The 24,328-nt window shown below is 52.6% G+C and overlaps 1 protein-coding gene across 3 annotated transcripts in view; it reads right to left on the bottom strand.

The window, feature by feature from the left end:
• TPM4 (tropomyosin 4) overlaps positions 1-24,328 on the bottom strand; it is a 35,850-nt gene that overhangs the window by 10,741 nt on the left and 781 nt on the right. The window contains exons 2-6 of one of the 3 annotated variants that reach the window (XM_024238029.3): positions 16,536-16,661; positions 10,599-10,732; positions 5,854-5,971; positions 4,297-4,367; positions 3,268-3,343 (exon numbers count right to left, since the gene is read on the bottom strand). In XM_024238029.3, the coding sequence (XP_024093797.1) occupies positions 3,268-3,343; positions 4,297-4,367; positions 5,854-5,971; positions 10,599-10,732; positions 16,536-16,661 (525 nt within the window). Of the gene's footprint in view, positions 1-3,267; positions 3,344-4,296; positions 4,368-5,853; positions 5,972-10,598; positions 10,733-14,539; positions 14,559-16,002; positions 16,352-16,535; positions 16,662-24,328 lie in introns of those variants that run through there. The other 2 variants (XM_024238030.3, XM_054539877.2) reach the window with 2 other exon arrangements.

The following is a 24,328-nucleotide window of genomic DNA, read 5'->3' as shown; positions in this document are numbered from 1 at the left end:
AAAGTATGGCGAAGAAAGGGAGATAACTGGGAATCTGTTACTCAAGGCCCCCTCTGTATTTCCAACCCCATTCTCCACCACCTTCCCCAGGGTGACAGGCATTCCCTGATCATAATCTGTGGACTCCTGAGTCCCAGTCCCTGTCTGTGAATGCACCCTTTAGCACGGAATGTTCCCCTCCCCATAATGACCCATCGGAAATTATACTTTTCTTTCCTATTTTTTTTTCTTTCAGACAGAATCTTGCTCTGTCGCCCAGGCTGGAGTGCAGTGGTACGATCTCGGCTCACTGTGACTTGCGACTTCTGCCTCCCAGGCTGAAGCAATTCCCCTGACTCAGCCTCCCAAGTAGCTGGGCCTACAGGCGCCCACCACCATGCCCAGCTAATTTTTGTTATTTTTAGTAAAGATGGGGTTTTGCCACGATGGCCAGCCAGGCTGGTCTCGAACTCCTGACCTCAGGTGATCTGCCTGCCTCGGCCTCCCAATAATAATTAACACTTATTATTAGCTGCTTACCATGGGCCAGACATAGTTAATGACATCACAGCCTGGTATCTGTAATCACATTTTATAGGGGAGGAAAGGGTCTCAGAAAGGTGAAATTATTTTGCCTATGGTCACATGGCTATTAAGTGATCAAGTCATGACTGAAGCCTGACTCTGGAGTGCAGTGGGGCAATCTTGGCTCAATGCAACCTCCACCCTCCGGGCTCAAGTGATCCTCTCACCTCAGCCTCCCGAGTGGCTGGGATCACAAGCATGCGCCACCATGCCCAGTTAGTTTTTGTATTTTTGGTAGAGACGGGATCTCTCCATGTTGCCCAGGCTGGTCTCGAACTTCTGAGCTCAAGCGATCATCCCACCTCGGCTTCCTAAAGTGCTGGGATTACAGTCATGAGCCACCGTGCTGGACCTACAGCTGTTTTAAATGTCGCCTCCTCAGTGACACCGTTCACAATCTACCAAGGTCCCTCTATTGTATTCCCAAAGCACTCTGTGACTTTGTCAATCCCTTCCACTAGACTAGACTCTGAGCTCTTCAAAAGCAGATGCCAGGCTGGGCACAGTGGCTCCCGCCTATAATCCCAGCCCTTTGGGAGGCCGAGGTGGGTGGATCACTTGAGGTCAGGAGTTTGAGACCAGCCTGGCCAACATGGTGAAACTCCGTCTCTACTAAAAATACAAAAATTAGCTGGGTGTGGTGTGTGCGCCTGTATTCCCAGTTACTCAGGAGGCTGAGGCAGGAGAATTGCTTGAGCCTAGGAGGTGGAGGTTGCAGTGAGCCGAGATCGCACCTCTGCACTCCAGCCTGGGCGACAGAGCAAGGCTCCATCTCAAAACAAAACAAAACAAAAAAAAGCAGCTGCCGTATTAGTGGTGTTACATCTATCCCCCTGGCCCGGGGCAGTGTCTGGCACACACACACCGACTGCATGCCAGGGCTGGCACATATGGGAGACAGAGGCAGGTGGATCACTCGAGGCCAGGAGTTTGAGATCAGCCTGGGCAACATGGTGAAACACCGTCTCTACTAAAAAAAAAAAAAAAAAAAAAAAAATTACACACACACTACAGATATATGCCAGGCACAACGCTAGTACTAGGGACACAACTCTGAACAAGACGACATGGTTCCTGTCCTTACAACTTACAATCTAGCAAGGAAGGCATGCAATTAATGGAGTAACTATAATAAATGTAAGAAATCATAATGCCAGCAAAAGTATAGACAGGGCTACACAGGAGAGAAATACCTAACCTAGATGAGAAATCAGAGAAGGCCTCTCAGAAGTGATGTTTAAGCAGAAGCTCAAAGGATGAATAGGAGGCCAGGCTTGGCGGCTCACGCCTGTAATCCCAGCACTTTGGGAGGCCGAGGTGGGAGGATCACTTGAGGCCAGGAGTTCAAGACCAGCCTGGCCAACATGATGAAACCTCATCTCTACCAAAAATTAGAAAAATTAGCCGGGCACGGTGGCCCATGCCTGTAATCCCAGCACTTTGGGAGGCTGAGGTGGGAGGATCACTTGAGGCCAGAAGTTTAAGATCAGCCTGGGCAACATAGACTGTGCTCTATGAAAAAAAAAAAATACAGTTTTGGAGTAGTGGCACATGCCTCCAAGTCCTAGCTACTCAGGAAGCTGAGGTGATAGGATTATTTAAGCCCAGGAGTTTGGGGCCTGCAGTGAGCTATGATCATGCCATTACACTCCAGCCTGGGCAACAGAGCAAGATCTCATCTCTAGGCCAGGTGCAGTGTGTCATGCCTGTAATCCCAGCACTTTGGGAGGGCGAGGTGGGCAGATCACTTGAGATCAGGAGTTCGAGACCAGCCTGGCCAACATGGTGAAATCTCGTCTCTACCAAAAATTATAAAAATTAGCGTGTAATCGAGAGGCTGAGGTGGGAGAATTGCTTGAACTTGGGGGTCGAAGGCTGCAGTGAGCTGAGATCACGCCACTTCACTCCAGCCTGGGTGACAGAGTGAGACCGTGTCTCAAAAAAAAAAAAAAAAAAAAGGCTGAATAGGGGTTTATCAAACAAAAGGAAAGCCACACCCAGCTGAGTGAATAGCAGGTGGTGGCTGAGGTGGGAGGATCGCTTGAGCCTGGGAGTTCAAGGCTGCAATGAACTATGATCATGCCACTGAATTCCAGCCTGGGCAACAGAGCAAAGCTCTGTCTCAAAAAAAAAAAAAAAAAAAAAAAAAAAAAAAGTAGGGGGTGGAGGTGATGGGAGAACAAAGAATGTCTGTGAAACTGCAAAAGCAGGAGCAAGAATGAGGAAGAGGCTGGGAAATTCAGTGGGGTTCGGCCATGGAAGTGTGTCCTTTGTTCCCGATGTAGCTGCCACGTAGCGACTGCTTTGGGTGCTGTTTCAAACTAAAAAGCCCAATTCCACCTCTGATCATTGCTATACCTTTGAGATGGTATTTCTGGAGGAACCAGGGGAATCAGATGAGAGGGAGGCTCTGTATTTATTTATACGACTATGCTCAGATCTCGCTAAGAAGAGCCTCATGTTCTATCTCTATCCTCCTGAGATGGATATCAAAGATGGTGCTCAGACCCCATGGAAGAGGACCCAAGAGTGTGCAGGAGAAATCCAGCTCTTTCTGTAGGGGAAAAACCCTGGCTGCCAGGCACCAACGCTACTGTTAAATAAAGGTCAGATTCCCCATACCCTGACAGGCTCCTGCATCCCTCGGGAGAAGAAAAGAACAAAGTCCAGCAAGCCACCCTCCAGCTCAAGCCAACCACCAACCTTTTCAGATGCAGCCTCCAGAGATTTCAGATTGTTAGTAACATTCTTGAGTTCTTCTTCAAGGTCACCACATTTTCTGCACAAAGACAAAGGATTTTTGTGTCTTATCTTCCCTTACAGCCAGCAATAATAGCAATCTCCCTTACAATAAATTTTCAAAAGGAGAAACCTACACAGCCCCCCCGGGGGGGCGGGGCGCAGAAGGAATGTGGGTGGAAAATGTTAATGGATTTTTCTGCAGTGCGATACTATGGGCTTATCAAAGCCTTATCATACCAGGCAGAGGCGAGGCGTGCCCGAAGAGTATTTGGAGGGCTTGGAAAACACTCCTGGTCTTCTGCCAAGGGTGAGGCTGCAAGGACTTGTGAAATCTATGATTGATGAGGCCGACTCCGGAAGGTGTAAGAATGGGACCGAGGGCAGAAGGCGGGCAGACAGCAATGAGAGTTTGCAGGGGACACTCCGGCAAGGAAGCCCGGAGTGGATTTGTGAAACCAGATCTCTCTCAGCACTCCGGGATGCTCTGTGGAGCTGAATTCCTCACCGGGGCCAAGAGGACAGGCGTTTTGTTTTTCGGTGCTTGCTTGTGGGATTCTGGTTAAGCTTCTCACCTTCCCCCCAGGAATGTGTCACGGCCAAACACTGACAGGAGCAAAGCATTTACATACTGACCGGGGGAGCCTGCCTTCTGGAGCAGGTCAGTGTTCTGTTAAGATGGCACAGCCCCCTGAGATATCCTTTCTGGGAAAATGGGACTTCTGGGCTTCCCTGCTGCCTCCTGTCTCACTCCTATTTCCTCATATCTTTGCAGAAAGGGTCAACACGTGGGCAGTGCTTCCCATGGCAGTAAGAACAAGTCACCACCTCTCTTTGTCACGGAAGCCAAGAGAAAGGATGAGCCATGAGCCCCTGATGCCCATCTACTTGAACAGAGGCCCCCGGTCAGAGCCAATTCCCAACACAGCCAGCTTCCTCCCACTCCGCCCCAGGAACCGAGCCAGCCTCGCTCAGTCCTGTTCTGCCACTCACAGTTCAGACACCTCCGCACGCTCCTCTGCCCTCTCCAGCTCACCCTCCAGGATGACCAGCTTACGAGCTACCTGCAGAGACAGAAAGGCCCAGCTGAGCCTGATCCCCACCAGTCGTGTCCTCTCCCACCCACTGCAGACAGCCCCCAATGATGCCCCACCCAGACCCCTAGACCAGCTGCAACATGGGTTTTTCTGGTGGTTTTTTTTTTTTTGTGGGGAGACGGAGTCTCCCTCTGTTGCCTAGGCTGGAGTGCAGTGGCGCAATCTGGGCTCACTGCAACCTCCACCTCCTGGGTTCAAGCGATTCTCCTGCCTCAGCCTTCCAAGTAGCTGGGACTACAGGCGTGTGCCACCACACCCAGCTAATTTTTGTATTTTCAGTCAAGACGGGGTTTCACCGTATTGGCCAGGATGGTCTTGAATTCCTGACCTCCTGATCCACCTGCCTCGGCCTCCCAGAGTGCTGGGATTATAGGCATGAGCCACCAAACCCGGCCTCTTTTTTATTTTTTTGAGACAGAGTCTCGCTCCATCACCCAGGCTGAACTGCAGTGGCTCAACCTTGACTCACTGCAACCTCCGCCTCCTGGGTTCAAGTGATTCTCCTGTCTCAGCCTCCCAAATAGCTGGGCTTACAGGCATGCGCCACCACGCCCGGCTAATTTTTGTATTTTTTGTAGAGACGGGGTTTCACCATGTTGGCCAGGCTGGTCATGAACTCCTGACCTCAGGTGATCTGCCTGCCTTGGCCTCCCAAAGTGCTGGGGTTACCGGCGTGAGCCACCATGCCCAGCCCCTTTTTATGTTTTTGACACAGGGTCTTGCTCTGTCTCTAAGGCTGGAGTGCAGTGGCGCAGTCAGAGCTCACTGCAGCCTTGACTTCCCAGGTTCAAGCGATCCTCCTGCCTCAGCCTCCCAAGTAGCTGGGACTACAGGTGCCCGCCACCACACCCAGCTAATTATTATTATTATTATTATTTTCAGAAATGGGGTCTCACTATGTTGCCCAGGCTGGTCTCAAACTCCTGGCCTCAGGTGATCCTCCCGCCTCAGTCAAAGTGCTGGGGGTTACAGGTACGAGCCACCGTGCCTGGCCTTTTGCTGGCGCTTCAACTCAAAGAGCCATCCTGGGGCCTGGAGGAAATCCTGATTCTCTTCCTCAGGCCCGAGAAGCGAGGCAGACAAGAGGCGGGAGGGAAGAGCCGAGCCATCGAGGGAGGCAAAGGAGGGCCTGAGCTTGCATGGTCTGAAACTCCATGGCTTGGGACCACAATCCTCCATTTTTGCCCAACTTTGCCAAAACTCCCAGCTAACGACACAAGTGAGCTGATCATTCGGTTTTCCCATTACGTTAGACAAGCGTCCGCGGCACTTTCTGGCATCGCGTGAGATAGTTTCCTAGCCAAGTGGTTGTCTCTGGACAAACATATGTTCACGCAGGAGGACAGCTGACCTAACCGAGAGCTTCCTTTCGTTGGCCCCGGCGTCCTGCCTATCTCAGCAGATGCATTTCCTCCCACCTCCTGCTGCGGCGCCATCTGCCAGCCCCACTCACCTCCTCGTATTTGCGGTCAGCCTCTTCCGCAATGTGCTTGGCCTCTTTGAGCTGCATCTCCTGAATCTCCATCTTCTCCTCATCCTTCATGGCCCGGTTTTCTATCACCTTCATTCCTCTGCAAGGAGCAATCTCATCAGGACGGCCGTTCACTCACACCCCTCCACCCACCTCTCATCTGTCTTTTCCTTCAGACGGAGTCTCGCTCTGTCGTCCAGGCTGGAGTGCAGTGGCACGATCTCAGCTCACTGCAACCTCCGCCTCCCGGGTTCAGGCGATTCTCCTGTCTCAGCCTCCCAAGTAGCGGGAATTACAGGCACCCGTCACCATGTCTGGCTAATTTTTGTATTTTTAGTAGAGACGGGGTTTCACCATGTTGGTCAGGCTGGTCTCAAACTCCTGACCTCAAATGATCTGCCCATCTCGGCCTCCCAAAGTGCTGGGATTACAGGAGTGAGCCACCGCGTCCGCCTATCTTTTTTTTAAAATTTTTATGGAGATGGGGTCTCACTATGTTGTCCAGGCTGGTTGCAAATGCCTGGGCTCAAGTGATCCTACTGCCTTGGCCTTCCAAAGCATTGGGATTACAGGCGTGAGACACCACCCCTAGTCCCATCTCTCATCTAAATCAGTCTCTGAATCTACTGAGCACTGTAACACACTGCCAAGATGGAACTCTGTGCACACATTTCCTTCATCTTGTTTTTTTTGTTTGTTTGTTTTTGAGATGGAGTCTCGCTCTGTCACCCAGGCTGGAGTGCAGTAGCGTGATCTCAGCTCACTGCAGCCTCCATCTCCTGGGTTCAAGTGATTCTCCTGTCTCAGCCTCCAGCATAGCAGGGACTATAGGCGTGCACCATCATGACCGGCTAACTTTTATATTTTTAGTAGAGAGGGGGTTTCGCCATGTTGGCCAGGCTGGTCTGGAACTCCTGACCTCAAGTGATCTGCCCGCCTTGGCCTCCCAGAGTGCTGGGATTACAGGTGTGAGCCACTGCACCCAGCCTCCCTTCATCTTTACTGACTACCAGGCACTTTTCCAAGTGCCTTCACTTTCACAACTGCCCTATGGAGCGGGTACATTACCCACATTTTACAAATGAAGAAACTAAGGCATAGAGAGAGGGTAAGTAACTTAAGGTTACAGAGCTGGTAAGTGGTAGAGCTGAGGCTCAGCCCTTGGCAGTCTGACTCCAGAGTCTGTGTCCCCTTTCTTTTTCTTTTGTTTTGAGACATGGTGTCTCATTCTGTTGCCCAGGTTGGAGTGCAGTGGTGCCCTGAGAGCTCACAGCAGCCTTGTCCTCTCAGGCTCAAGTGATCCTGTTGCCTCAGCCTCCTGAGTAGCTGGGACTATAGGTGTAGGTGTGCACCACCGCACCTCGCTAAACTAAAAAAAAATTTTTGTGGAGGTGGGGGTTTTGCTATGTTGCTGAGGTAGGAGGATCGCTTGAGCCCAGGAGTTCAAGGCTGCGGTGAGTCGTGATTGCACCACTGCACTCCAGCCTGGATGACAGAGCAAGACGTGTGTATTTTTTTTTTTCTTGAGACAGGTTCTCACTCTGTTGCCCAGGCTGGAGTGTAGTGGTGTAATCATAGCTCACTGTAGCCTTGACTTCCTGGGATCAGGTGATTCTCCCACCTCAGCCTCTTGAGTGGCTGGGACTACCAGCAGGCACTACCATGCCTGGTTAATTTTTAATATTTTTTTTGTAGAGATGAGGTCTCACTATGTTGCCCAGGCTGGTCTCAAACTCCTGGGCTCAAGCGATCCGCCTGCCTCCCAAAGGGCTGGGATTACAGGTGCGAGCCACCGCACCCTGCCAAGACCTTGTGTATTTAAAAAAAGAAAAGAAGAGGCCAGCCTGGGATAATGTGTCATTGATATGTATCATTCCCACCCAGCACAGGGACCATATGCTTCTTGCTGTCCAATAAATATATCCACATGGGGTGTCACCCATTCTCAGCTAAGTCTCAAAACACCCTCCCCCACCTGTACGAGGTCTCACCTTCTGCATGTGAGCAAGCTTGCTGGGTTATTTATTGCCCCAAAACCCCTTGTAGCACCCAAGAGATCAAAGTGACTTGCCCAAGTCTCCATAGAAAGTGCCAGTGGAAGAAGCTGACTCTAGATCCCCCAGCTTCAAGTATAGAATTCTTTCTACTGAGACACAGCAGTCTCTAACAGGGGTGTCACCAAAGGCCTCTGGGGACATGGTGCAAACAAGAGACTGGCCTTCGCAGCCTCTCTTGGTTTGCCAATATGGGGGCCCTCAACGTCAGCATCCAGCCAGGCTGGTCTGACTGTGAACAGCAGCTAACCCAGGCCAGAGGCACAGCCAGGAACTCTCGTGACTGGGTCCTTCCACTGCCCCGTGGCTGCCCGAGCTGCCACTCTTTCCCTCGATTCAGTAGCTGAAGCAGAGTCTGCAGTAACATCTGTTCCCTCTGCCCTGGCTGTTCCACTACTTGGGAAGAAATTTCCAGCTTGGGCAACATGCGATCTCCAAGATTCCCTAGCTGGTTTCTAATCTCTGGTTAGTGGTCACAACAGCACAATCAGAAATGCATCTTAAATTAGCCAGGCATGCCTGTAATCCCAACACTTTGGGAGGCCGAGGCGGGTGGATCATGAGGTCAGGAGATCGAGACCATCCTGGCTAACACAGTGAAACCCTGTTTCTACTAAAAATACAAAAATTAGCTGGGTGTGGTGGCACATGCCTGTAGTCCCAGCTACTTGGGAGGCTGAGGCAGGAGAATGGCGTGAACCCTGGAGGTGAAGCTTGCAGTGAGCTGAGATCGCGCCACTGCACTCCAGCCTGGGCGACAGAGACGCTGTCTCAAAAAAATATTAGCCGGGCATGATGGCATGTGCCTGTAGTCCCAGCTTTACTCTGGAGCTCTGGAGGCCATGGCGGGAGGATCGCTTGAGCCCAGGAGGTCGAGGCTGCAGTGAGCCGTGATCGCACCACTGCACTCCAGCCTGGGTGACAGAGTAAGACCCTGTCTCAAAAAAAAAAAAAAAAAAAAAGAAATGAATCTTTGGGAGGCATTTATACTGCAAAAGCATGGTGGCTGGCTCAAGTGAGAACTCCAGCGTGAATGAGGGGCAGACGCGATGATCGCTGGTCGGGCTCACACCATTGCCACACAAGGAACTCCTTTTCCACCACACAGAGACTGCTGCTTCTGTGAATTACACAATCTACCCTCAGTCTTCCAGAGAGCTGGGGCCAAGGCGTGCCAGAGAATGATCCAGCTCCCAAGGAGAAGGCACCCTACTGGTGGCTGGGATGCAGCACAGATACCATGAGGGGGCGAGGAACATGGTCAGTTTCTTTTTTGAGACGGAGTCTCACTCTGTCGCCCAGGATGGAGTGCAGTGGTGCGATCTCGGCTCACTGCAACCTCTGCCTCCTGGGTTCAAGCTGGGGGATCTTGCCTTAGCCTCCTGAGTAGTTGGGATTACAGGTGCCCGCCACCACGCCCAGCTAATTTGTGTATTTTTTAATAGAGATGGGGTTTCACCATGTTGGCCAGTCTGGTCTCAAACTCCTGACCTCAGGTGATCCACCTGCCTCGGCATCGCAAAGTGCTGGGATTACAGGCGTGAGCCACCACACCTGGTGCGTGGTCAGTTGCAAGTACATTAACCATGCTGGTTTGAAACTGTCCCTGAAATAGTTGTCACCGTCCAAAAGCCTAAAGCCTACCTGACAGCTCTGCTAACAATCACCTATGCATCCCAAGTTTTCTTTGCTCCTTTCCACAGTACTCTGCTTTTTTTTTTTTTGAGACAGAATCTCATCTGTCACTGAGGGTGGAGTGCAGTGGCGCAATGTTGCCTCACTGCAGCTTCAAACTCCTGGGCTCAAGTGATCCTCCCACCTCAGCCTCTTGAGTAGCCAGGAGTACAGGCATGCACCACCACACCCGGCTAATTTTTGTATTTTTTGTAGAGACAGAGTCTCACTAGGTTGCCCCAGTTGGTCTTGAACGCCTGAGCTCAGGCGATTTGCCCACCTCCGCCTCCCAAAGTGCTGGGAACACAGGCAGGAATCACTGCATCCGGCCTACCCTGAAATTCGATATCTAGAGAACACTGAGAAGAGGCACCGTGGCTTTCAGAGAAAATACAAGAAGCAGCGCTTTGCAAACCGACCACCATGGACAGTCATACTTGCAGTCTCACTTCTGCCCGTTCTGTTTGCCTTTCTGTCTGTCGGAAATTTCTTTTCATGGTTAGCATAAGGATAAACACCCCTCACTTTATTTTGAGATGGAGTTTCGCTCTTGTTGCCCAGGCTGGAGTGCAATGGCATGATCTTGGCTCACTGCAGCCTCTGCCTCCTGGGTTCAAGCGATTCTCTTGCCTCAGCCTCCTGAGTAGCTGGGATTACAGGTGCCCGCCACCATGCCAGGCTAATTTTTTTTGTACTTTTAGGAAAGACGGGGTTTCACCATGTTGGCTAGGCTGGTCTCGAACTCCCAACCTCAGGTGATCCGTCCGCCTCGGCCTCCCAAAGTGCTGGGATTACAGGCGTGAGCCACCACGCCTGGCCACGGATAAACATCTCTAACCACGGAGTGACGGTTTACAAAGTGCTGTCATGCATTTTTTTGTGGACACGTGCATGTCCCTGTGACCTTGTTTACTTTCACACCAGCTCTGCGAGGTCAGCAGCATAATCCCCATTTTCCAAAAGCAAACACGGATACCACCAGATTCAAAGCGTCCTTACCTCTCACTCTCATCTGCAGCTTTTTCTGCCTCCTCCAGCTTCTGCAGGGCCGTGGCCAGTCGTTCCTGAGCCCTGTCCAACTCCTCCTCAACAAGCTGGATGCGTCGGTTGAGGGCGGCCACATCACCTTCAGCCTGGGGAGGTCGGAGGTGCAGCCATGTTAAGTATCAGGCCAGCCACCAGTGGGAGCCTCCCCTATGTCCTGCCCTCTGTTAACCTGATTTTCCCCATCAAAGCCCACCCAGGAATCCAGGCCATAGGGAATTTACACTCATACCAAAATTTCAGTTTGATCTTCCCGGAAAATGTCCGGGAAAAACATCTACCACTCCATAGCAAAAGACGAGCATCGCCAGGTGTGGTGGCTCACGCCTGTAATTCCAGCACTTTGGGGGCCGGGTGCGGTGGCTCACGCCTGTAATCCCAGCACTTTGGGAGGCCGAGGCGGATGTATCACAAGGTCAAGAGATCGAGACCATCCTGGCCAACATGGTGAAACCCCGTCTCTACTAAAAATGGAAAAATTAGCTGAGCATGGTGGCACGTGCCTGTAGTCCCACATGCTCAAGAGGCTGAGGCAGGAGAATCGCTTGAACCCGGGAGGCGGAGGTTGCCGTGAGCCGAGATCGCGCCACTGCACTCCCGCCTGGTGACAGAGAAAGACTCCGTCTCAAAAAAAAAAAAAAGGCGAGTGTCCCAGTACAAGATGGGTAGTTGAGTCAACATAGGAGACAAACATACCATGTGCTTTGAGATGAATGTCAGTGCTGGTCTCTCCAGCAACACAATAGACCCAACGTTAGGCTAAGATCTAAGATAGGCTCTTCTCTGAAAAAGGCACACAATATTACCACATAGAGAGTTCTAGGGCTCACTGCGAGATTCCTAGAAAGCAAGGCCATCAGTCACCCGGCTCATTGTGTCCCGTGAGTTCCGCTCCCATTCACCTGAATGGCAAGATAAATGCAAGACTATGGAGCCCTCAGTTAAATGTTGGCCACGCAATTACCAAGGTGGGATGAGGCGGGGGAGCCTCGTTGGAATTCCATCCTTCAATCAGCCTGGCTGAGAGATGGCAGGACAGAAAGATACAAGAAGGGAAAGAAAACTTGGTTGCAGGCATGGAAGACATACCCCAATAGTGTTATTGGATTTTCAAGGTGTTTTTACCTACAAGGAAGGAAGTACAACAGGAAGCATTAAAGCAGGAACTCCAGGGCCAAAAAGTGCTGGGCTGGAATCCCCGCTTTGTCATTTTCTTTTTAATTTTTTTTTTTGAGATGGGGTCTCGCGCCATCACCCAGGCTGGAGTGCAATGGCATGATCTCGGCTCGCTGCAACTTCTGCCTCCCGGGTTCAAGCAATTCTGCCTCAGCCTCCTGAGTAGCTGGAATTACAGACGGGCACCACCACCCCTGGCTAATTTTTTGTATTTTTAGTAGAGACGGGGTTTCGTCTTGTTGGCCAGGCTGGTCTCAAACTCCTGGCCTCACGTGAACCACCCGCCTTGGTCTCCCAAAGTACTGGGATTACAGGCGTGAGCCACTGCGCCCGATCATGCTTTGTCATTTTCACAGCCACGTGGTGTTGAGAAGGTTACTTCCTCATCCTGGCCCTCTCCATCCCAAAGCCTGATTAGTTACAGGACTGCCTTGAGGCTGTAACTCCAGAGGGTGGCGCCGCTTACCCCCAGCAGGTGGGATGTGCCAGAGAAAAGCATCTCTTACTGCCATGGTTTTATTTTACCGCAATTTCATCCTCACACATCGCACCCATTTTACAGGTGAAGAAACCAAGGGGCCCACTGGGGGAAGTGGTTTTATTCAGTGACTCAGAGTTGGTAAGAAATGAATGGCCTCTTAAGACCCGCCCAGGGCTCTTCCTTGTCAGAACCTGTCCCCTAGGTCCTTCCAGGGCTACGAGGCCAGGCGAGTTTTCCAGCGATGCCCACTCTTTGGAAGGAATATTGAGAACGGGTCAAACGGGCCTCAACCGAGAGGAAAAGGGAAGCCACGCTAGCTTTTTCCTATCAGGACAAATGAAGAATCCCTGAACTGGGGAAGGCTATCAAAATTACTATGAAGGCCGGGCGCGATGGCTCACATCCGTAATCCTAACACTTTGGGAGGCGGAGGCGGGTGGATCACATGAGGTCAGGAGTTCGAGACCAGCCTGGCCAACATGGTGAAACCGCATCTCTACTAAAAATACAAAAAAATTAGTTGGGCGTGGGGGCGGGCGCCTGTAATCCCAGCTACTTGGGAGGCTGAGGCAGGAGAATTGCTTGAACCCGGGAGGCGAAGTCTGCAGTGAGCCGAGATCGCGCCACTGCACTCCAGCCTGGGTAACAGAGCAAGACTCCGTCTCAAAAAAAAAAAAAAATTATTAGGAAACCACTCCCTCTCCTGCCCTGAGTTCATACTAGGGGAAAAAAAATAGAATGAGGCTAACGTGGCTGAAAAACAGAAGTAGAGTCAGGAAGGTTTCTCAGCCTCAGATTCCTAGAAGCAGAAAGAGGGCACTCCCACAGGTGTTTCGTATTGCAGCGTCCTCTGAAACACCAAATGCAGAGAATTGTGAAAACCACCGATGAAACTGTCTTAAGAAACGTCACTGAGGCCTTCCCATGAATGGGTGCCTTTCATTCTTTTTAATTGCATAGATCTTAACTCCTCCTACCACCTTCAGTAACTGGGCCAGGAACTGATGTTGCAAAAAAAACTCTGCAACCAACACCATTATCGAATTCCAGGACATTTTCATAACCCGCCAAAGACAAACAAACAAAAAACTGTGTACCCATTAGCGGTCGAGGAATTGATTTTAAAGATCAAACAGAGGTGCTTGATTCATGAGCTGTCTTTTAAGAAGTGAGAATTCCCTTATGTGGGAAATTCTGAATCCTGGCAAACAACGCTTTTGGCAGATTTTCAACTGTCTGGAGTTGGGAGATACACGCATATCTGTACATGCATACATATATATGTATTTTTGAAAAACTGCTAGTCACGGCCGAGTCATTTTGGGTTCCACCCCTTCCTACAATCAAAGCCTTCCATACGCTACAAAGGATTTCCCTTATAAGGTAAAAGAGGCTTGCTAGATACATGTGGCAAAGGAACAGGAAGATGTCAGTTAATCACACAAAAATCTAAACGAAACCAGCTGTCGGGAAACAGGCCCAGAAGTCTACCACACGCCGGCTCCTGGCTTATTCCACAAGAGTGAAAGGGTTTTTTTTTTTTTTTTTTTAACCCACCCCTGGTCTTAGTTCCTTTTGCCCTGGGAGAGGTTTTCCCTCTCCCAGACCGAAAGAAGCATCCTTTGCTTTTTCAAGAACTTTCTGAACTTTTTCAAGAAGTCTTCAACTCTCCGAAAACATCTTCTCTCCCAACTAGACGGTCCTGCTCCTAAATCTTGGCTCCAGGCTGAGGGCCATTTTGAAGCCGAGTTAATTGTCCTCCAGCGAGATGACTTGGGATGAGATCAGAGCAAGAGCTGTGTCGGTTAAGTGTGAGAAAGAGGCCAGACCGGCTACCGATAGAGGCTTACACCGGGTTTCTAAGGCCTCTCGGGCCAAAGCAGCCCTTACAGGATTAGAGGCTTCAACCAAGGCCCATGCTGTAGCCCCCATCTGGGCTCTTTCCAGACCTGGCAATTCACACCACCAATTCCATCTGGCTGGGCATCTTTTGCCCCTCTAGGGTTCCCACCCTGAGCCTCAACACTGAACTTTCGGGGCTTTTGGGCTTCAACCTCTACCCGCACACACCCCCACCCCCCCACCCTCACCATACAACTTTCTTGCCTCTGAGTCTGTGCACACCCATGTCTCTGGTCCCAGCAAACTTATTTATTCTATAAGACCCTGCTCAACCTCCATTTTGGAGCCTCCCCTGTCATGCTCCCATAACTGCACAGAAAACCCGTGGAATGCAAACCTGGCTCCATCAGTGAGTCAGCTCCCTTGCCTCCATTTGTCTATGAGCTCTTCCCAGGGCAGAGAAAACACAATTGAGGCTGTGCGCGGTGGCTCACGCTTGTAATCCCAGAACTTTGGGAGGCCAAGGTGGGCAGATCACGGGGTCAAGAGTTCGAGACCAGCCTGGCCAGCATGGTGAGACACCGTCTCTACTAAACATCCAAAAAAAAAAAAAAAAAAAATTAGCTGGGCGTGGTGGCGGGCGCCTGTAATCCCAGCTACTCGGGAGGCTGAAGCAGGAGAATCGCTTGACTCGGGAGGTGGAGGTTGCAGTGACTCGGGAGGTGGAGATCGCACCACTGCACTCCAGCCTGGGCGACAGAGTGAGATTGTCCCAAAAACAAAACAACAAAAAACAACACAATTGAGCATTTACAAAGCGCCAGGCTCCACGCCTGAGATTTTACTCCTGGGACCCTCCCTGCTACTCTGGGGGGTCGGGATTCTTATCAGTCCTACTCGCAGATGGGGAAACAGCTCCTAGAGAGCAAATACCAAGTCGTGCAGCTGGTGAGTGGCATGACATGGGACCAGAATCCAAATCTGTCCCCAGCCCCTGGCGGTGCCACCATCTGTCCCGAGGGACAGCCAGGAGGATGATGCAGAGGGGATGGTGAAACTCCCTCCTTTTTCAGACCCATTGTCTATCTCGGGCCCTGCGACTCGCGGCGGATGCGCACAGCAGGCGCTCAAACGATCGTGGGTTCAGGGCCTCGCGCTAGCGTTCCCGGGGCCTTCTGGAGGGAGGCAGGGTCCCGCCGCCCCGGTTCCCGCAGGAATCAGCTGGAGAGAGAAAGGCGGGCGGCTCGGGGCTGAACTTCCGCCACCCCCATCCCCCCCGCCGCCTGGAGCAGACACGTCGCCGCCGCGCCCCTGGGAACCGTCAGGGAAGTCCAAGCAGGAGCCGGGAAGCCGCGAAAGAGGCGAGAAAGTGCGACCCCCTCCCCAAATACCCGGACCCCTGTCGAAATCCCTGTCGGCCGGTCAAACCCCAGACAATGGAAGCTCCACGTTTCCATCCTCACTCCCCCCTACAAATCCGGTCGCGGGTTCTCCTCGGCCCGGGACCCCGGCGCCAGCGCCGAGTCGGAGCCTGTACGATACGCCCCCTCCCGCCGATCCGCCTCTCCACCCGGAGATCGCGCACCCCCTCCGCCCCATGCCCCCATTTCCCGCTCGGCCGGCCCCGCTCGACCCGGAGGCGGCGCCCCCTCCCCTGTCCCAGGCCCAGGAAAGAGGACTGCGGAGGAAGTAGGGGGTCCCGGCTCCGGGCGCAGGGATGTGGGTCCGCGATCGGCGTCCGAGGGCGTAAAAAGGCGGCCCGAGGACTGCGCGCGGGCGGGCAGCGCGGGAAGCCGGGAAGAAAGGAGGGCGCGCGGGGGAGGAGGCTGCGGGCGCGGGGCCCGAGGCCGGGGCGCTCACTTTCTCGCGCCGCTCGCGCTCGCAGTCCAGCTCCCGCTGCAGGCCCTGCGCGCGGTCTTCCGCCTCGTCCGCCTGCTGCTGCAGGGCCTGGATCTTGCGTTTCACCGCCTCCAGGGAGTTGAGGCCGGCCATGGCGCGGAGGCGCGGAGGCGCAGAGGCGCACGGGCAGCGGCGGACGCTCGGCTAGGCTCGGCTCCGGAGAGAGCTGCACGGCCGCGCCCCGGCCCCCCAAGCCTTTGCCTGCGCGGGGGCCGCCCCCGCCTCTCCCCGCCCCCCGGGCCGGCTGCCGTCGGGGCGATGAGGTCACCCGGCCGGACCGCAGACGTCAGCACCGCTGGGGGAGGGCCTGACGTCGGCACCGCTGGCCACAGCTGCTGGAAAGTGCCCCTTTTCGGGACTTATTTGGAGAAAGCGCTGGGAGGCGCCGCCTTCTCCTCCTCCTCTTCCTCCTCCCCCTGCGGCTCTCTCCGCCCTCCGGGCCCCGGGGCTCCGGCCTGGCCCCGCCGCGGGCTCCCGCATCCCTGCACACGTACGTCGGAAGCTTTCTTCTCCGTGAGCTCCAGCTTCTCCTGCGCGTCCTTCAGTTCCTCGGAATATTTATCCAGCTCGTCCTCTGTCCCTTTTAGTTTCTTCTGGAGGTGTGTCAGCTCCTCCTCCACCTGGGGACGACAGAGCGGGAGACGGGTCAACCTGGGGGGAGTCACGTCCCCGAGGTGCAGGGGTGGTCCCCCCCAGTATTCACAAGAGTCCTCCGTCTCTCTCTGGGCATCAGTTTCCTCATATGTAGAACAGGGGTTACAATAGCATGCAGCACGCCATCCATGCTACCTGATAGTGGGATTTTCACATCTTTCCCGCGTCTTGAGGACCAGCTGTTTTAGGCTTATTGGGGTCCCCAGTACTCTAGGGAGATCGATGGCAGCTTTTGGGAAACTGAAGACCCCAAATGTTTTCCAGAAATACACACATTCCTGTTTCAGAGGTGCAACCTCACCATGATCTGGAGTTAAGCAGTCTCATTCTCCGCGCCTGGATCCCTCCGCCCATCCCTGTCCCCAGCCTTTCTCCCTCTGGTTCTGACCCCAACACGGGGTCAGAGAAACTTTCTAACAAATACGCCTGCCCTCTTTCTGCGTAGAACCTGCTATGGCTCCCTATGGCCCAAGGCGGTGGTTCTTAGACTGTCTTACCAAAATACTCTGAAGGGCTGAAGGGCTCAGACCTAGCTAGTCCCTCATTTCTGGGCTTTGGGGGGCTTGGCTAGAAGAGACTCGCCCCTACAGGATCACTTTCTTTGAAGGCTCGGGTTAAATCTTTAAAATTTTTGCATATAGGCCATGTTCATTTTAATAAAACTGTCCCCTACTTTCCCTAAACTTTCAGTCCTCTGTTTATCCCAAGAGTCCACCCCCATCCTCCCTCCACTCCTAGTTTGAGAAGCTCAGGCCTATGGGATACAAACCACAGACCCCATCACCTCTCTATCTTTGTCACCCCCCACCACACCGGTCTAGAGTTGGCTCAAGAAGCCTTTTCTGTCACCTCCAGGCTGAAACTCCCTCCCTGGGCCCCCAACTCTGGATTAGGGTGATCATATCCAGCTCATGCCTGGATCTGACTTTTTTTTGAGAGTCTCGCTCTGTCACCAAGGCTGGAGTGCAGTGGCACGATCTCAGCTCACTGTAACCTCCGCCTTCTGGGTTCAAGTGATTCTCCTGCCTCAACCTCCCCGGTAGCTGGTACTACAGGTGCACACCACCACGCCTGGCTAATTTTTGTATTTTCAGTAGAGACGGGGTTTCACAATATTGGCCAGGCTGGTCTCAAACTCCTGACCTCAAAGTGATCTGCCCTCCTCGGCCTCCCAAATTGTTGGGATTGCAGGCGTGAGTCACCACACCTGGCTTGGATCTGACTTTTGCTTCAGATGGTTTGACACTGATCTTGTTCCTACTCCCAGGGTGGGCAGGCAGCCCCCACTGAGCCCCGCTTCATTCTCCTGCTTCCTCCCCACAGCAGGAGGCTCGGAGAGGTGGGATGACTTTCCCCAGGTCACACAGCACAGGGTTTGAGCCCAGGTCTTCTGAATATAAGCCAATTATGAACTGAATGCTTGCTTCTGCTCGCTCTCCAATTCATATGTTGAAGCCCTCATCTCCATGTGAAGGTAATTGGTGATGGGGCCTTTGGAAGATGATGAGGTTTGGGTGAGGTCATGAGGGTTGACCCACCATGATGGGATTAAGGCCCTTATGAGAAGAGACCGGAACTTGGTTATCCTCTTCCAGTGTGAGGACACAGCAAGAAGGTGGCTGTCCGCAAGCTAGCTAGAGAGCCCTCACCAGACATTTAATCTGCCAGCATCTTGATCTTGGCCATCTAGCCTCCAGACTGTAAACAATAAATGTCTATTATTGAAGCCACCCAGTCTATGGTGTTTTGTTATAACTGCCTGAGCTGACAAAGACAAAGCCCTTGGCCCTGTTGCTCACACTAGGCCAGCTTCCCTTCCTCCCTGACTTGCTTCTCTTCTTTTTTTTCCTGAAGTGGGTGTGTTAAAAAAGCTGTTGTGCCCGTGGCTTCTAGACTGAGCTCTGAATCCTGTCTGGGCTACATGCTCACCCCTGAGTGGATGTGCAAAATGTACCAGGTGCCCCATATGTGTGTGTGTGTGCATGGTTTTTTTTGCTTTTTTTTTTTTTTACATGATCTTGCTCTGTGTGTGTGTGTGTGTGTGTGTGTGCATTATTATTATTTTTTTTGCGTTTTTTTTTTTTTTTTTCACATGGTCTTGGTGTGTCTCCCAGGCTGGAGTGCAGTGGTGTGATCATAGCTTACTGCAGCCTTGACCTCCTTGGCTCAAGCGATCCTCCCGCCTCAGCCTCCCGAGTAGCTGGAAATTGTGAACTCCAGGCTTCCCATCTTGTGACCTGCTGGGTGTCAGCTGGAGGATGGGGTGGAGGCTGGCAGCTGGGGGTTCAGCTGATGTCACTGAGGTGACCTGCAAGGGTCTCTAGCTGAGATGGTACAGAGAGCAGGGAGGGCTATCCTGTCTGAAGTCCTCAGGAGCATCCTAAGCTATGGGGAGATGACAGGGCCCAACCCAGGGCAGCCAGCTGATCAGGGCAAGGTCAGAGTCTATAGGGCCTGACCTTGACCTCCAGGTGGGGAGCCTGGAAGCCTGACTTCAAATCCAAGCTCTGCAACCCCCTTCCCCTTTTCTGGCCTCGGTTTCTCCATCTGCAGAACAGAAACCTTGACATGCTGGTCTCTGAGCATTCCAGCAGCTGCTTTTGAACTTCTGCCTTGACTGAGAAAATGAGCCAGTTTCCTTAAAGACGTTTCATCGGTCAACCCTGACCTATAGTGTCCACTTGACTTCCTTCTAGATCTGTGGATCACAGCATTTATTGGGTGCCAACTGTGTGCCCAGCCCAGGACTCTCCTAACATGTAGGAAGAGTGAGAGCAAATCTGACAGCATTGGACTCATCAGGGTATGAAGATGGTTTGGGTGTTTTGTTTTGTTTTTGTTTTTTTTTGAGATAGGATCTCGCTGTGTTATCCAGGCTGGTCTTGAACTCCTGGGCTCAAGGGATCCTCCCACTTCAGTCTCCCGAGTAGCTGGGACAACAGGCATGAGCCACCCCACCTGGCTGGTTTGGGGTTTTGACTACTTTTCTGGGGGAAATGTTTGGGCAAGAACAGGTGAGGACGGGGATAAGGCCGACAGGAGTCTATTTGGCATTTAGAATGTGTTGGGCGTGTTACAATTTGTTTTGAGTTATTTTTTGAGACAGAGTCTTGCTCTGTTGCCTAGGCTGGAGTGTAGTGGCCGGATCTCGGCTCACTGCAACTTCCACCTCCTGGGCTCAAGTGCTTCTCCTGCCTCAACCTCCCTAGTAGCTGGGATTACAGGCTCATGCCACCAAGCCCAGTTAATTTTTGTATTTTTTGTAGAGACGGTTTTGCCAGGCTGGTCTCAAATTCCTGACCTCAGGTGATCCCCCACCTCAGCCTCCTGAAGTGCTGGGATTACAGGTGTGAGCCACTATGCCTGGCCAGGGCGTGTTACAAATGTTGTCTCAGGAAGCCCCATACTACAGAAGGGCATACTGAGTCTCTGAAAGGGGAAGGGACTTGCCTGATGCCACACAGATGGGGGATTTGAAACTTTGTTAGCCTGATTCCAAAGCTGGTTTGCTTGACTTCTAGACCATGCTGGACCCACTGCTAAGAATGACTTTCTACTTTTCACTGGGAGGGCTTCTACCGTCCCTCCATGCTCAGTCCCAAGGCTCCCCAACCCTGGTGGCCTGCTCTGCTGCCCTGAGCAGAGCTTTCGCCACGCCTACAGCTCTCCCAGCCTCTGTCCCTCCCTCTGGTCCAGCCCTGACCTCTGAGCTGGAGGTATTCATGGTCTGTCTCCCTCAGCTTGGAGTTTCTTGGGGGTCAGGTCTGGGACTGAGGCCACTATAGGCCCCAGCATTAGAACACTGTAGGAAGTGTTTGGGATGAATCGAAGACACAACCCCAAACCCTTCAGTGGTAGGCAGTGAGTATAAAAAGTAAATGAGAGCTGGGTGCGGTGGCTCACGCCTGTAATCCCAGCCCTTTGGGAGGCCGAGGCGGGCGGATCACGAGGTCAGGAGTTTGAGACCAGCCAGACCAACATGGTGAAACCCTGTCTTTACTAAAAATACAAAAATTAGCCGGGCCTGGTGGCGCGTGCCCGTCATTGTCCCTCTGTGAGCCTCAGTTTCCCTGCCTGTCATAGGATTACGTTAGTCCCTGCAAATGGGGCCTTGGGGCAGGGCTGAGGCAGGATGTGGGGTCAAAGGCCAGTGGTGGAGGATGTTGCTGCCCTGGGAGGGGAGTGGGCAGGAAGCGGCCGGGCTGGGCCTCTTTGTCCTTTTCCCACACTGGGTAAGCAGGGCCAGAAATCAGTGCTTGGCTGCTGGGATCAGGCTGGCCCGAGAGCAGCTCTTTCTGGCCTCCTGCAGTGTCAGGCGCTCTAAGTGCCTCTATTCCCCAGCAGGACTGGCCATTAGCTCCTGTGGGGCTCTGGCTTCTGCTTCGGAATTCTGGGATCTTGAGTTCCACACCTGAACTTCAAAGGCCTCATGTGTTCCCATTTCACAGATGAGGACACTGAGGACTCAGAGATGTGCAGGAACGTGTCCTCAGTCATGAAGCTAGGAGAGTCACAAAGACCAGGCTCCGTGGCTCAAGTCTATGATCCCTGCACTTTGGGAGGTTGAGGTGGAAGGATCACTTGAGCCCAGGAGTTCAAGACTAGCCTGGGCAACATAGTGAGACGCTGTCTCTACTAAAAATAAAATAACTAGCTGGGCGTGGAGGTGTGCACCTCCACTGGGGAGGCTGAGGTGGGAGGATCGCTTGAGCTTGGGAGTTCGAGGCTGCAGTGAGCTGTGATTGCACCACTGCACTCCAGCCTGGGCAACAGAGTGAGACCCCCATCTCTAAAAAATAAAAATACATTTAAAGACTGACATACACAAAGTATGTGCTAGTCTATGAAGGCTTGCCTCAAAGCTAGTCTGTGGAGACTTGCTTTGAGCCCAAGTCTACTCCAATGGGCATCTTTGTGGGACAAAAAAGGCATAACCTCCTTGGCCACGCAGCTGGCTGGAGGCTTGGAGGATCCTTCCTTTTAGAACTAGTGGCTGGCCTGGGAGATAGCCACTCACACCTTAGTAAGAATTAGTGCTATAAACTTGTTTCTCTCCGAATCTGGCTAAGTCCCTCATGGTGCGGGCTAAATGATGGCCAGAAGCTGGCCCAGCACAGGATGAATGTCTGTGTTTGCCAGGGAGGGGCACAGAGAAGGTAGAGGGAGCTTGTGGCAGGGAACACTGGGGTAGGGCTTGGCCTGCATGAATGTGCCACAGACTCTTAGGGCAGCCCCGGAGCATGGGGGGCTGGGGAGGCCCAAAGGGGAAGTAGGGCGGGGCAGGAAATCAACCTACATTTATTGAGTGCTTACTCTGAGCTAGGCTCCGGGCCAAGGGTTCCACCTGTACAGTCACCTCTAATCCTGTCATGGGGTGGCGAGGGAGGCCCTACTGTCACTTCCGTATCTCACTCATGCAGGCGTCCGGGACACCTAGCGACTGAGCCATGACTCAAACATGGTCAGTCTGAGCTCCGAGCTTTCGCCTTTAGCTGCCAGGCTGGCCTGGCTCCTGGCCTGGGTGGGGCTGGGCACTCGGTGCCATGGTCCTAGGCATCTCCCAGGGCTTATCGGAGACCTGGATGCTCCCCAGGGCTTGGCAGTTGACCTCGGGGTGTGGATAAGCATTGTGGGGAACATGGCTCTGTGGGAGGGGACTCCCTTCCTTCCTCCCACCCACTGCTCCTGTCTGCTCTGCCCCCAACCATGGCCACGGCCTTGGAACTCCAATGCATTCTCATTGCCAGGGTTCCCAGGACTTTTGTCTCCAAAGTTCTGGGTCTGTGTGGGCTCCTGGCTGCCGGGAGATGGAAATGGCCTCCCTGTCCTCCGTCTACCATGGGCAGCCCACCTACCCTGGCCTCCAGGCTTTTAGCAGGGACACCTCCACATACACATTGAAATTCTCAGACTCACTCTCAACTCTACTCCCATCCCAGTCCCCAGACCCCACCCAGTCACCCCCTGCAGCAGATCACAGCCCTGGGCCCCCACCACACACACACACGCGCGCCCTGCCATTCTCCCAGGCAGCTGCCCATGAGACCGCGGGCTTCTGTCACAGTGGAGGCTTCCTGATCCAGGGGCATAGTGTCACCTACATGCACACACAGGTCTGCACAGCCCCCGTCACATCCACACGCACACGCCAGCAGAAACAGTCACTGACACACACACTCACCCCGACAGAAACACACATTCACACACACACCAATAGAAACACACATTCATCCACACACGCACACCAATAGAAACACACACTCATCCACACACATACACACCAACAGAAACACACACTCATACACACACACACCAATAGAAACACACTCATCCACACACATACACACCAATAGGAACACACAATCATACACACACCCCATCAGAAACACACACTCATCCATACACATTCACACACACACCAACAGAAACACACACTCATCCACATACACACACCAACAGAAATACACACTCATCTAAACATGCACACACACCCCAACAGAAACACAGTCACCAACACACACACAACAGAAACACACATCCAAACATGTGCGAGGGTGCACACACACATGCCAGCAGAAACCCATCATCCTGATACACAGATGCCAACACAAACATAGCCACATCAATGTGTACTTTCAATCACTTGTCATGCCAGCGTTGGCACAAGCACACACACAGCCAGCCTCTCCCGCTACCCTCACAGACCCCCACCATCTACACACAGACTCACAAACACACCCACACTCTTTCACACCTACTTTCCAACAGCCGCATACAGCGTCCCACACACTCATAGCTCTCCTAGTACACACTCATTCTCACAGTCACCTTTACCCCTCCGCACTATTTTCAGCTGAAACATAGGCGCATGTACAGATAGACACGTAAAACAGACACATTCAACACATGTGCACACACAGAAAGACTCAAACACACACAGATACAGTCACACACAGACACACAGAGAACTGCTCACACACACACAAATATGTGTACACACACAGACACGCAGAAATGCTTAAACACAGATACAAGCACAGAGAATTGCTCAAACACACAAATATGTGTACACACACAGACACATGCAGAAATGCTTAAACACATAGATACACACACACAGACACACGCTCAAACATACACAATACATGTACACACACACATACAAATGCTCAAACATGCAGATACACACACAGACACACAGAAATGCTCACACACACACAGAGAATTGCTCAAACACACACACATGGCCGAGTGCAGTGGCTCACGCCTGTAATCCCAGCACTTTGGGAGGCAGACGCGGGCGGATCACTTGAGGTCAGGAGTTCGAGACCAGTCCGGCCAACATGGCGAAATCCAGTCTCTACTAAAAATACAAAATTAGCCGGGTGTGATGGTGGGTGCCTGTAATCCCAGCTACTCATGAGGCTGAGGCAGGAGAATCGCTTGAACCCAGGAGGCGGAGGTTGCAGTGATCCGAGATCGGGCCACTGCACTCCAGCCTGGGCCACAGAGCGAGACTCTGTCTCAAACACACACACACACACGCATCCCAGAGGCAAACACACACACGTACACACACATACGCTCAAACACACCCAAATACACACACACAGCATGTCCCCAACCGCCCTAT

Source organism: Pongo abelii, chromosome 20 (genome assembly GCF_028885655.2).
Source record: "Pongo abelii isolate AG06213 chromosome 20, NHGRI_mPonAbe1-v2.0_pri, whole genome shotgun sequence".
In the NCBI taxonomy this organism is placed as follows: Eukaryota; Metazoa; Chordata; class Mammalia; order Primates; family Hominidae; genus Pongo; species Pongo abelii.
The sequence above is the reverse complement of the archived record's forward strand: the minus strand, read 5'-3'. Positions and strand labels throughout refer to the sequence as shown.